At 37.4% G+C, this 14,959-nt stretch overlaps 1 protein-coding gene across 2 annotated transcripts; it reads right to left on the minus strand.

Annotated features, from left to right (window-relative positions):
* Positions 1–321: 321 nt before the first annotated feature.
* cUnh6orf89 (chromosome Un C6orf89 homolog) lies at positions 322–13,010 on the minus strand. 2 transcript variants are annotated; one of them, XM_079684274.1, is made up of 8 exons: positions 12,873–13,010; positions 9,913–10,179; positions 6,266–6,431; positions 5,534–5,682; positions 4,741–4,892; positions 3,611–3,746; positions 3,186–3,309; positions 322–2,444 (listed from the first exon to the last, which is right to left on the minus strand). In XM_079684274.1, exons 2-8 carry the CDS (start codon positions 10,099–10,101, stop codon positions 2,362–2,364), a joined length of 999 nt encoding a protein of 332 aa, XP_079540400.1. In that variant the 5' UTR covers positions 10,102–10,179; positions 12,873–13,010; the 3' UTR covers positions 322–2,361. The 2 variants fall into 2 exon arrangements, with proteins under 2 accessions (XP_079540400.1, XP_079540401.1); XM_079684275.1 differs by adding an exon at positions 11,242–11,325 and having other exon boundaries at positions 322–3,309; positions 12,873–13,003.
* Between the last annotated feature and the right edge of the window lie 1,949 nt (positions 13,011–14,959).

Genomic DNA, 14,959 nt, shown 5'->3' on the forward strand with positions numbered 1-14,959 from the left:
AAGCATTCAGATGCTTTACTCGAGTACAATGACTGACATAATAATAATAATAATAATAATCTAAAGTAGTAAATACATCTGTAAAATCAATGTAGCTGAGTAAAAGTGCAAAGTTTCCAAAATTTAGTAGAGTAGTAGTATAAAACGAAAATACTTGTGTAAAGTACAAGTAACTAAAATGTGTACTTAAGTACAGGACTTGAGTAATTTACTTAGCTACTTTCCAACACTGATCTTCATATTACATCCCTTTGTTCTCCAACAAACTCGACCACTTTCAAATCACAAAGTCAAGAGAAACCCAACACAGACGGACACAAGTACATGACAAGTTTTATTTTCTCATAAAATGTTGACATTTCTATGCAAAGCGTACATTTAAAAAATATTCTCTCCTTGCTTTGGTTCCAGAGACCCAACTGGTGAAGTTTGGATACTTGTGGCTTTTTGGGTTTCTGGAGCAAAATGAGAGAGACCGATCAACTTTGGCAAAATGATTTTATTCAGACTTTAAGGATAAGGAAACCCTGATCAAGCACGAATCACACAGTCCACTGCTTCATGGGTTTCAGGAAATCTGACACACATTACTATTCAAATATTAATGCTTTAAACATATGTACATACAATCATAACAATAAATAACAGCAAAATTAGAGAAGCAGCTTTGTTTGTACATTCAGAATAAAAAATATCTGATCCTTATAAACAACGTGGATAAGAATACAACAAAAAAAAGGTTTTAGATTCAAGTCAAATCTAGTTGTTAAAGGGTAAGTTCACCCAAATCTTAAACACATATTCACTAGCTTTTCTCTCCAGATGTTTCTGAGATTTCAGCATTAAAAATGTGTTTGAAAAAAATTACAAAATCAACTTCTTATTTAGGAACAGTGTCCCCATGAAATACTGGATAATCCAGAAATATTTGATGGGGACAGATTTCTGATGTGGACACTATTTTAAACCAATTAAAACTGTACATTCATTCTGGCTTTGATTGACAATTAGCTAGAAATTCAAATCACTATTTAAAAGATTTCATTTTTTACCAACTTTTTTAATTATGTCATTAAAAAATATATATCTAAAAAAAATAGCAAAAATGTCACTTAAAGTTTAATCTCCAAACTTCAAATGAGCTGGAACAATGTACTAATCTGTTATTGAAATAAAGATAAAAAGTCAAATTTACAGCTGGCCGAGTTAGCCATTTTAAAAATTAGAATAAATATCAAACTGCTTTTTAAAATCTCTATTTTAATACATTGTTATAGCATAGCAACGTCACTTTTTGGCACTAATGTTATAAGTTTGTAGAAAACAAATGACAAAAAAACAGGAAGTTGTCAACAAGAAGCAAATAATAGATCCAAATAAGAGGAAGAGTCACATCTTCCTCTTATTTGTATCTATTATTATTTCTTCTTTACATGTAGAACGACGTGGTACTCATTAACAGAAAAGGCTCCAATAACCCGTCTGACATGTGTTTCCTAGAGGACTCGACTTGGGTGAACTGTCCCTTTAACATCAAGGAACGAACCAGATGAAGAGCTGTGGGTGAGTATCAGAAACACAGCAGGAAGTGAAAGTCTAGAGTAGACACTGAAAGTTCCCAGAATGCAATGCAAAATAAGTAAGCGCTCACTGACTGAATGAACTCCAGCTGCTCCTAAACTTAGTTTGTAATAATTTGATTAAATGCAAAAAGAACATTCACCATGTAATCTGCAGCGTCCCTGATACACACGCTCAATGTAGTCTTTGTTCTTAGATTTGCACTTTGCCTTGATGCCCTTGATATCTATGTTGAAGCACTTTGAATGGCCTTGTTGCTGAAATGTGCTTTACAGATAAACCTGCCTTCAATCTGCTGTGTTCATGTCAGCTGCTTTCTGTTCAGAGGGGTCCTCACATCCAGGCCTACCAAGCTGTGGATTTTAACACAGGAAACAATTCCCTGTGGTGCTCAGGTCAGGTTAATGCCAAGCTCTCATCACTTTTCACCACCTTCTGAAAGAGAGACACCCAATGATTGATGAATTATTTGAAGTTCTAAATATATGCTAGAAGCTATGGCACGGCACATCCAGAACATTGGAGAGTTTAAAACTCCGGAGGACAAAGTCATAGAGTCATTTCTCCATCCTCTGACCTCCTGGAGGAGGATCCCTTTTTCCCAAACTCAAGTCATGTGAGCAGTGTTTCTCTGAGGACGCAGGGAGGACTATGGGACGGACGGGCGTCATTAAAAAAGGCCGGAGGGAAATAAGGCATCGGTGTGGCGGGGCCACAGAAAGGCCGATCTGCACAATCCTGAACTCTCCACGCTGCTCCTGAACGTCTCTCCTCCTGAAGTTAAAACGTTGATCCGTCACAGATGATGTTCTGGCCTCGGCCGGGGAACAGCTCCATCTGCCAGTACCGAGGGTCAGCGTACACTACACAGGGTCAAAGGTCACAGGGAACAACCGTCAGTGATGAGGAGAACAGATCCAGCAGGCAGCGAGGTACAGTCATGGTTTTCTATGACAATATCTTAGATGTTAACTGTAGAAATATTTACACTGTTTGCTTAGTTTGCTGCCTGAAAGGACGACGCACAAACAACGATTTAGTGTGTGTGAGATTATCTATGCAAGATTTATTTATCTAAATTATATTATAGGGCAGTGACACAATATATATATATATATAAATATATATAAATTGTACAGTAGTCCGCTGTTGTAGTCAACCATTTTATTCCCACATATTTGTTTTACACCAGTATTTCTAGTATAGAGCCCATATTTTTTCCTACGTCAACAGGATATGGTGTACATTTTTATTCAGCTATTTCATGAGGGTATTATAATAAATTGCAAAATAATACCATATTTTTTTATTATACTAGAAAACAATTGTGCAAAGGGTTGTAATATACTTTTTGTTTAATGTTTTGTATATTAAAATCCTTATTATTGTTAGTAATTCACTAATCATTTTGTAAAAGACTTGAATACACACATTATTATTTTGGGAGGGGCTCCATATAAAACACATTGTGCATACAGGACAAGAATAAGTTACATTTATTAATTGATTTGGAAATGTGTTTTAAGTAGAGATATTGTTTTGTCGAAAGGCGAATGTTGATGATTTTTCACAATGAAAGTGTACGCGGTATAAAACGGTAGTACCCATGTCTCCAGGGTTCAGCCACAGGTTGAAGGAGCTGCAGTGTTTCTGGCAGCGCTGGACAGGCAGGACTCGCACTGTGGGAAGACCCTCCCCCACCACCAGCCAGCCAAACACCCCCACCCCCTGAAACACAGAGCAGAGGCTGAGGGGTTATTTACGGTGAGTGATGGACGGATGCACTTTCAACTGCATTTTCACCCTTAGATAATTCAGACAGAAATGTATTATATCATGGAAAGGGCAAATGATGTCACAAGCCGCTGTCATGGGGACAAAAACATTGGGACATTCAGACTTGATCAGAAGAAAAGGGTTTTTTTCTTTGCAAAATTCTATAATTTTATAATGTATAGCCTGAGGACACCTGTCCTGGACATGTTGACGGTCCAGGTGTAAAGATGTGTGTGTGTGTGTGTGGACTGACCTTGCTCTGGGAGTTGGTGCTGTGTGTGACCAGGCAGCGCTGCACGATGGTCCCGGCGCTGTCCAGCAGGGGGCAGAGCTCCGCCTTGGGGAAGAGCCACCTCAGCACCTTCTCCCTGGTCCCCGAGCTGAACCTCCTGCACACAAAACACCAGAAACAATCATAAAAACCCTCGCCGAAAATGTACGGCATATCATTTCATAATACATTACATTCCATTTCTTTTAGTCTACGCTTTTATCCAAAGCAGCTTTCAATAAGTGCAAAAAAAACCTTCAGTAAAGATAACAATTCAGAATCCTGCAAGTACATTTGCTCCATAAAAGCCTTAAAGTCTAGTTGCCTGCTCATAGAGTCCTGTTGGGAACCCTGAAATGTTGAGTACACCAAAGTGTTATGTTAGAAATGTATAGTTGGGGTCCCCAACACCTAGAAACTGCAGAATGCTAACTTGCATATGTTGGGCAACTTGCACAATTAGCATTGCATTAATAAGCATGAATTACCATTATAGCCTGTGGAGAAATTAGTGATATAATGGCTTGGCCAATGGGGACCATTTATAGTGGTTTTGGGGATTATTGAGGATGCCGGGTCCAATTCTGACATTCAAAAAGAGGGTCATATTAGTACTCCTGGTGGGCTGATTTTCAAACATTTTGGGTTGATTTTGAAGATTTAGGGGACTCTGGATCCTCTGGATTCGATAGATTGTCAATTTATTTGAAGAAAAGCTGTCTACAGTAGAGATAATAATTTTCATCTTGTGCTCTCAATATCCAATGGTCGCAACACTACTCAGCATAGTCGAAATCAGCACACTTTGATTAAAGCTGCAATTTTTGATACTGAAAATGTCAGAAATGCATTCAGCATCCTCAATTACCACCAGAATTGGCCAAGCCATTTTTTAACTATTGTTTACCTGGGCTATAATGCAATCCATTTCATTTAACGCAATTTATACTAACTGTGCAAATTGCCCAACATATGCAAGTTAGCATCCGTTTTTGCTGGGGACCCGTGCTATACATTTCTTACATAAAACGTTGCCGTACTCAACATTTCCAGGTTAACTATGCTGGAAACTAGACTATAAATCTAAGTCTACATTCAAAACCAATGAGTACCAGAGCAGAGTGAAGTTGGCGGGCCCCTGGGGGAGGCCATGGTTGTGGCTGTGCAAACCGTCCTCCTCCTCCAGCAGGATGGACATGGAGTTGGAGTGAGCCAGGTAGAGCTCCTCCAGCTGCTGCCGCTGCACGCTGAGGGACTCCCCACCCTGCAGGAGCCACATTACAGGAGCCGTTATTCTCTTTCCAGCAATGTTCAAACCTCTGCTAGTTCAATGCAACACTCACAAATTGCTTAAATTAGCTCATTTTTAACTGCAGTCCATGGGCAAGTAACAGGTATACAAATAACAATCAACTGAGATAAAAAAAAATGACATAGTCTCTATCACACTAGCTATTATCAAACGGGTTTTAGGGATTCTAGCATTCACAGCCAGAGTTTTAGTAAGTAAAGACCGACTAGGGAGAGCAGACAGTACTGTGTTTTCAAACAGGTCAATTTACCCAAACACGCAGTCCTTCTTAAAAGCCCCCAGCAACACCCCTGGACTAAAGCCCATTACAAGTTGGCTGCGCAAAGATGCTTTTTGCTCTTACAATTATGAGATTCCAAACTCCTGGCCTTTGTTCGTGTTCAACAGGAAAAAGAAGAACCTTTTTAAAGAGCTACCGTGTAGAGTCTTGGACACGTTTAACACTAAAGAAGTGTAAAAAAAAAAGGAGCATATGTATCAGTAACTGTAATATTAGAATTCATTTGAACTCAAAACTCAATATAGGGTTAAGTTCATGCTTTTCTACACCATGGGATAAGGAGTGAAAGTGTGTGGACGCTTTCAGTTCTGACCTTCAGCAGGACGAGCTGCGGCCCCCGCCTCAGAGCCACCGTCCCCCTGAGGCTCTCTGGGACCTCCATCACCGAGGAGATCTGAGCACAGCCCGAACAGTTGACCAGATTCTGCCGGAGAGAGCCGGCACTCCACCACTCATGGAAACCTGCAGCGCACACAAACACAGATTCACTTTAGACAAACTATAGTCCAAGTTGATGTTTCTTCCAAAAACAGATGTTGGAAAGTGGAGGTTTTAGGGCTGAAGCAAATGTGTTTTGTCTTTGTTTTAACATATATACATACGTATGTCTGCCATATTTATTAAAGGTCACCCTACAACTAAAGAGAACAAATACATTGTTGCTTATAGTGATTATTTCATTTGCGGGGCCGTTAGATGAATACAGTTGTGAGCCTCCTGTAGTGTGCCACATGTGGGAGAGCAAACTGGTTATTGACCACATTAAATGTCTTTAAAACGATTAATGCCAACAAGTATGGATTGAAAGCTAAATATTTAGACCACATGGGAACAGTCCTACGCAGCAAACACTGGACTCTTGTTCTACAAATAATAATATTAGTGTAGCTTAATCTTTATTCGCAACTCTTCACATATGTCGGGATTACAAATAACAAATACAAATGCATAAGAACAACAATATTATATTCCAAAGTGTTCATATTGAAATATCTAGTACAGCTCAAATTGGACTCCCTCCTGTTTGTTTGTCAGTGCGTCAGACCTTGCAGGTTGTACTTCTTTGCGATGGGCAGGGACAGCAGGCGGACGTGGCTGAGGGGGGACGACCAGTTGTAGCAGCCCAGGTTGACCAGCCCCAGCTGGGGGGCGCTCTGAGGGTACGTGAAGGCCAGCACCACCACCAGCAGGAAGCCCACTGCCACCACAAACTGCACAGACCACAGGGATGTCACTTCACTCTCCTCAAAGCAGAGACTGTATGCTCTTTACTCTCCAACCACAGGCAAGTGTTTAACAATAAAAACACTAATCTACTAGAGATTGATTTCGGTTATTTGGATCTTGGCATGAATTGATATCCATTACATATTTAATCAAATACTAGGGCTGCACGATATATCGTGTCGTGGCGATAATTGCGTTATGCGCATAAGCGATATTGACATCGCAGGACGTGCGATTTCTTTTTATTTAAAAATAATAATAATTCAATCCTTTTTTTTTTTTAGGACGTGCGATATTAAGTAGGCAAATGAACTCCTAAATCTGCCCCTTCCTTCAGACTTCCTTACAGAGCCCCTCCTCCAATACACACGAACGTACACATGACCAATGAGGGCACGAGATAAATTTGTGCACGAGATGGAAGGCTGACAGGCAGGTAGGCCATCCAATCATCTGCCGCGGGCCGAGGCAGATGATTGGTCGTGCTTTTTACAGCGCCACGGCTTCCACAGATTAAATATTTGTATATATGTCAAAGCATTTAATATATTCATTGCTATCGGGATGTTAAGAGCATTACATGGAATATAACAACAAGTGCTTCTGAAGTGAATTACTGCACCTACTCTACCTTTAAGTAATCATTTGTTGTTTTTTTAATTATCTTTTTTAAAATTCATTTAAAACTGAAAACTCCCGTTTATCTTGTCGTCTTACATCATCAACAATCTCCCGATTTAAAATCAATATTAATATTCGAGAAACATAAATATATAATAATAATAACAGTCTTATACAAACTTTTTTATGTAAATATATTTATCTTTACCTTTTGTTATTGCTACTTTTACTCAAGGGAATGTGAATGTTTTTTTCATCTATTTGCACATTTTTGAAATTGTTCAAAAGATAGTTTCCTAAACTCATAATGTAAAGATAAATATATTTACACAAAATAGTTTGTATAAGAATGTTATTATTATATATGTATGTTTCTCGAATATTAATATTGATTTTAAATCGGGAGATTGTTGATGATGCAAGACGAAAAGATAAGCGGGGGGGGGGGGCGAGCCTTGTTAGTAATGCTACCGTTTTAACTCTTGAATGTTAATTCTTGTGTTCTTGTGATCCTCTGGATGGAGTAGAGCCCAACATGGCAGATCACATCTCACTGACGCATAGTTTTGAGTGTCATACTGCACCAGAGTGGTCCTCTGATATCAAGGAGACTGACCAGTCCATTCTGAAAGGACGTCCCTGTGAGATCATAGAAGTGACTAACTTTCATTCTGGAAAGCATGGACATGCCAAGGTAAAACCTGCTTGTTCATCCTTTGGCATGCCAGGAATGCAGCCTGGTGTTTCCAGTTTTACAAGTAACCAACAATGCAAATTTGGCCCGAAGCCATCTGTAATCTGTTATGATGTTTCCTCCAGATTGGCGTTAAAGGACGTGACATCTTGACTAAGGAGGAGATAGAGGATATCTTTGGGCCTCGCCAGAAATTGGATGAATTATGTCTTAAAATTGCAGTTTATGCAGTGAGTGAGGTGGATCTCATCCTAGGGCTGCTCGATTATGGCAAAAATCATAATCTTGATTATTTGGGTCAATAATTGATATCACGATTATTCAAAACGATTATCCATTTACTTTGAAAACATCCATTTATTGAAAAAAAATGTAAACAGTATGTTTTTAACAGTTGATTACCCTGAACTCTAAGTATAATTCAACTGAAAAACCAATCAAATAAAAAAATTAAATAAAATAATAAAATAAAAAGAATAATCCTTTTATTTCGATTATGTTATTTTCATAATCGTTGCAAGCCAAAATCGTAATTGCGATTAATTGAGCAGCCCTATCTCATCCTAAATGCTGTCTGAGTTTACCAATTCTATCTGGCATAAAAAAAACAATATTATGTTTGCATATATTGTAAGAAAAGGTTAACAAGTCATAGGTACTGTCCACAGTATTGAATGCATGTAAGTCACTTTTAATGCAAGTGTTTAGTAACATGTAATGCTAAAGTATCTTTGAGACATTTGAATTGTTTGGCTTTCTCGACAAAAACTACATTTTACAAGACTACACTGAACACAGTCGGATAACGCTACAATTTACCTTCACCTTTTCAATTATTTTTGATTAGAGCTAACACTAGAACTGCCAGAGGTCGCTGTATACCTAAAACCGCCAACGGGTCAATAGTACTCGCTGTTGATTTTCAAGGTACAATGTTCTTTTATTTATCATGTAGAACAGTGAGTTTTGATTTCTCAGGGATGAAACTTATACCAATAGAATCTGTGGACTCTCAGCTTTTCATATGATATAGTTTGTGCAGATAGCATGAAGTATAAAATATTGCTACCAAATCTCTCTATCTATAACTATCTATCGATAACTATCTATCTGTCTATCTATATATCTCTCTCTCAATCTATAAGGAACCAAAGTAGACAAAAGGCGTTGCTATAGCAACACGTCATGTTTACACTGCATTTTCTATGAGGTAAATATTACCCGCTGGCGGATATAGGTATAAATGGCAATGTCTTTGGCGATTTTTTCAATCTGACTTTTAATATTGACAATTTTTTAACAACAGAGGGTGCTACATAACACCCGTTCAGGAAAAGTCACGTACTGGGAGACCTTAATATTCTATTGAAAAAAAGTTATATACAATCAAAAAACAGCTGCGGGTAAAATTGACCTGTTGGCGGTTCTAGTGTTAATTCATCGAAGTTAACTCACACGTCATAAGTCTAATGGCGTATTGTATGTTAAAATAACTCAATTATTTTTTAAATATTAGATAACCTAATGCTATTGCAAAAGTGTGACCCTCAAAATGAATGTTTTCAATGTTAAACGTGTGTGTCACTTGCATCGAAAACTCGTCTGTAGTTGTGACAGGATATACCATTTGGAAACTGTTAGAACAGATTTTAAAATGACGGAGAAACTTTTTCTGACCTGGTTATAGGATTTTTTTGTTCCTAAAAATGTTTATTTCAACGGGCTGACTCGACTCACCAAACAACTGAGGTCCTACTTGGGACACAGCTCAGGGAACCTTAAACAAAGGCTGGAATATTCTTTTCATGAGCTATAAAATATTTCAAAATGAAATGTTGTTGTGGTAGCTGTTTAATAGCAGTTACATTGGAGTTTATAGAACGCTTTGCAGAGTTTTCACTTAAACAGGATGCTGCTCAAATGTTATTCTATAAAAGTATCAATAAGCTGAATGGTTTGCTATGTTTGAATCCAAACAAAAAAATGTCATTAGAAGAAATGTCATTGAATGAATATTAATCCACTGCATTCAATTGCACGCTTTTAAACCTCAATCAATGTCGTCAAACAGGTTTTTTCTTTGGCTTCCTTAGTTCATTTAGTATATTTTCATTCGATTAGATGTTTTAGCAGTGAAATATTTCCCTGACCTTTATGGTGGCTCTCAGGATGGGGAACTGTGGAGGCTCTCTCCTGGGCTCGTTGGTCTCCAGGACCTGCTTGATGAACCTTTCGATCTCCCTCTCCGACATGCCGTAGCGGTATCCCGACTGCCGGAGGATGTCGATGCTCTCGGACAGTTTGTCGTAGATGCACGGCTCACTCATCGTCGTTCCCATGACGGCAGCGGTCACAGCGGCTTCTCGGTCAAACACGTTGATCTTCAGCTGCTGCGGGCTTCAGGAGCATGGTGTCACCTAGGTAGTCATATTAAATGTTTACCACCACACCATTTCATAAACAACTACATATCATAACTAACCTATTAAAAGGTGTTGTTATATTATATTAATTATTATTTGCAATCTATGCATGGTTGTAGTGTGCTGTGAGTCTGGACCAATGGACTTCATGCCAGAGCCATTTATTCAAACAGGTTTGTTGTCAAGCGCATGTAAGAGTTATTTGAGATCATTTGTGGCAATCATCAATAGCGAATTTTCCCTGAAGTAGGAGGTAACATGGTGCAGACATGTTGTATTAGTCTTATACTGATGTCTATGGTGGCCGATAGGTGCACAGCAAACGCACTACAACGGCATACAACATTGCCATTAGCAGAAACTTGTTGCACTTTCTAAAATTATGCAAATATAAAAAACACAAATGTGCCAAAACACATGCCAATGAAGAAACATCTTCACGAGCTTGACAACACATGTGCAGCATTCAGAAAGCATTCTCCAACTTCAAGAAACATGTGCAGCGGTTAGTAAAAGCGCTGCAAAACTAAAAAGGGATGCCAACAGCTGGGACCAGACGGAGTGCTTGTTGACGTTCAGGGATGGATTATAAAGTGGGCCAACAGCAACTGTCCCTGAAAACGTTCCTAACGTTTAAATAACACGTTTTAAAGGCTTATTTTAAATATGTGATTGCATGATTCCTTCCGACATTATTGCAGATCTGCTGTAAGCTAGTTAGCTAACGTAGCTAACCTAGCAGTCATTTCATTTACTGAGAAAACACTTAAAATAATGAAACAGACTAACTCAGTTGGAAGTGTATGGGCTGTTGTAGCGCGTTTGCACCAGCCACTGTAGATTCCCCTCTCTACAGTTTGACTAAAAAACTGGAGTTTAAAGGTGGGGTATGTAATTTATTTCAGAAACACTTTTTGTTATATTTCATGGAATGCTCTTAACATCCCGATAGCAATTAATATATTAAATGCTTTGACAATAAGTACATTAAAAAAATTCATCTGTGGAAGCCGTGGCACTGTGAAAAGCACGACCAATCATTTTAGCAGGGCCTACCTGCCTGTCAGCTTTCCATCTGTGCACAAACTTATCTCGTTCCCTCATTGGTCATGTGCGCGTTCGTGTGTTGGGGGACGGGCTCTGTAAGGAAGTGGCATATTTTTTCCGGTTGTGTACTTTCAAATTCTAGCGCACTCGAGCTGGTTTCTCCAAAAATACCTACCCCACCTTTAAATATGACACATAAATTTAAACTAAATATGTAGCTAATACAATTAGAGATTATACCAGATCGTCATCATTACATGATGCAACACAACAAGATTTTTTTAAAAAAGGTAGAAAAACTTTGTATAGGTTAGCCACCATTCTGAATTAAAAAAGGCAGGTTTTTTATTAACCTTGAATTATTCTGAGATTAAGATTATAATCAACATAACTAAAACGCATAATCATAGCATAAAAACACAACAGATGGAGGAAAAGGAACTAAAATCCAAGAATAGGGAACTCACATTTTACTGGTTACCAAAAAGTGAGCTTTTTAACAGGAGTTGAATAACATTGAAATCTTAATGAATCTGCCTCTAGTTCTTTTATTTAGGATTCAAAAGCATTCAACAAGATGAGTTCACTAAGTCTCAGGTCTATATGCAACATATTCCATGCCAGGGTTGCAAAATACTTATATGCCGTTTGGGACAGAGAGCATACTGTAAAGATGTCCTTTGAAAGCAAATATTACAGTGAGGCACTTTTCTGAGTAATAAACATGCTGATTTAAAACACAATCAACCTTTGTTCATGTCAGCGAGGACATGTAAGAGGAGACATTATGAGCTCCCAGGTGTCCTCAGAGAGACAATAACAGACTCCTAGGTGTCCACATGGTGACAATAAGGGATGCCCCTACATGTAAAGCAATAAATGGACTTGACAAAGAAAAACTCGTTTTATCCTCGTCACGCTTCGTTGAGTAGTTATATATCTATAAACCATAACACTCTAGATAACAGAGATTATCTTGCTTGGTGGTTGTTACAAGCAATTAAGAGTATGTTCAGTTTGCAAATTCAAAAACATGTTTTTAAAAATAGGATGGTAGACACATTTTAAAATCAGGTATGATGATTATTGTGTTTGAAACGTTTTTGCATAGTTAATCTAAGTATTTAAAGGGGTCCTGCCCAGATATAATATATACAGGTATGATATAATTAAGCTTCAGACTTTACTGTTAATACATTCTGTTTCCCCTTTATTGTTCTGTTTTAAGTGCATTCTTCTTGAATTGTGTTTAACATAAGAACAACATATGTTACTAAAGTACTACTTTAAAATGGATACATTAAAATTAAGTACAAGTACTTCAAAACTGTACTTAGCATTAAGTGCTTGAATATAATGTACTTTTATTTACATTCCATCACTGTGTAACACAATAAATACCACCAGTCCAGCAGCTGCTATTACACATTGATATATAATGTCACTAGAAACTCAGTGAGATTCATTAACGCTGAGGATCAATAGATATGTTATTAGAGAAAACGTACTGATATTATAAAAAACATCACAACAGAGCTTCTCCACTGACAGCGGTACAGTGGCTGGTGTTAGCCTGGGCTTGTTAGCTTTCATTGACACTTTACGTAGCTTCACGAAAATACAAAATACTTTATCCTCACCTTTAAAGTGACGTCCACTGCTTCTGTGTGGGTCCCTCCATTCCTACTTTAAATACTCAAATAAATGTTTTTTTCTCCAAATAAACTAGCTAGTTATGGGCATGGCTAGCACTGGTAAGCACAAACAGCTAGGATACTTCTTCTTCTACGATTTTTTTTAACGATTTTGACTGAGGGTTGGTAACCAGCGTTACTGCCACCTTCTGCTTCGGAGTTTAAATAGAAGATTTAATCAACATAGCAATTATTCCTGTTTATCAGATAAAAGAAGGGGGAAATAAACTGATTTATTCGTACATAGATTCGCTTGATAGGCTATTTCTTTGTTTTATATTAGGAGTGATTACAAGTTGTAACCACCGCCTGATTTTCTTTGGAATGCAAAAGACAGGAAATACCTTTTAATGGGGGAAACTGGGGGGAAATGTATTCAAATTATATCATTTAAGAATATTTACTTGAATCCTGATTAAACCAGACACAATACATGATGTTGGTCGTCTTGATCCTGTTTTCATAAATTGCTTTTTAGTAATATTCATTTTAGTCCGCCTGCATATATAATTTGACAATAAATATACGACAAATGGTTTTATTATGACATTATCAGACTCCTAAAATTAATGATACATAGTCCTAAATATGCATTGGTAGAAAGCCAGCAAGTACATTTACGTCTCCTTACTCAAATTCAATTGCTCCATTACATCATATGATAATCCAAGTAATTAAGATGAACCTTATTGACCACTTGGTAAAATTCACTAGCTGATGAACGTGTTAAACATATTGATGCATTTTAATACAATAATACAATAAATATAATTCTGAAATGGGCGGTCCTGTAGAGAAAGTACTTTTAATTTGGATACTTCAAGTGTAGTTTGATAGTAATACTTTTGTACTTTTAACATTTGGAATGCAAGAATATTTGTAACAGATTAGTTCTACACTGTGATAGTAATTTTACGATTAAAAATATGTAAGCACTTCGCCCACCTCTGCCTAAATGTTTTAAAAATGTGTGACAGTTGTTCAGATAGTTGTATGCTAATTACAATGTAAGCATATTAATGAATCCATCTGAAAAATTCTGAAAAGCTGCTTAATTCCTAGAATATCTCAATATATCGCTTGAATTGTGTGTGAGACGACGACCTCACAATTTTGAAAATCCTGATTTTCACAGGACAGTTCCAGTTGTAAATCATTTAACCTTAGACTATAGACTGTTAGTTAGGTTTTACCCATAGGCTGTATATATAAAGGTTTTACCTAAACTTTGTGGGAGGCTGAACCCATGTTTCATAAGCTCCTGGCTCCGACCAATCACAGGACACGTATAGGCCCCGCACGGCACCAAAACAACGCAAATCAGCCAATGATAGCTCAGTTTGTTTAAAAGGAAGTCCCACCCCCCGCTTCCGTGTCTTGTGCAACAGCAAAAGCGAGCTGTGTCAAGCTGCAGAGAATAACAGGATCAAGCTGCAGAGGACAAAGGCAAACTAAAGAAAGTAAAATAGTTCCAATAATCTAATGTAATTTTATTTGTATTTTATTAATGACAATTTCTTATGCAAACGGCGAACAATAAAGAAACCGATCCAAAAAATTAAAATATCGAATGACAAAAAGAGTTATCACAAAATAAATATAAAAATAGTATTGAATGTTACACTGTTTGAGTAAAAAAACATACAGTCTATTGTAAAAAACATACTTCTTTTGAGCATTTACCTAAAGAGTTTTAAAAAGAAAAATGGATAGTATACTACCACTAGCCTACTCATAGTTAGTATGTTTTGATAAGTCTGGCTTCTCGTCTGATGCACATCATGCACTTGCAATGTTTTGTCTTCATATGGTTTTCCATTTTTTTTATTCAACTCCATTAATATCGGTTTATATATATCTTAATTTAAACTATTATTTAATCTCTATATTCATCTGTTCTAATTATATCTTTAAGCTGCCGTAGTAACCACATTTCCTCTGCATCAACAACCATGCAAACTATTTTGCATCACTTACACCTTTTTTTAAGTGATAACACGTTTTATTTTGAAAGTCATTACAGGAAGTGCTAG

Source organism: Notothenia rossii, assembly GCF_949606895.1.
Source record: "Notothenia rossii genome assembly, chromosome: 5".
Lineage (NCBI taxonomy): Eukaryota > Metazoa > Chordata > Actinopteri > Perciformes > Nototheniidae > Notothenia > Notothenia rossii.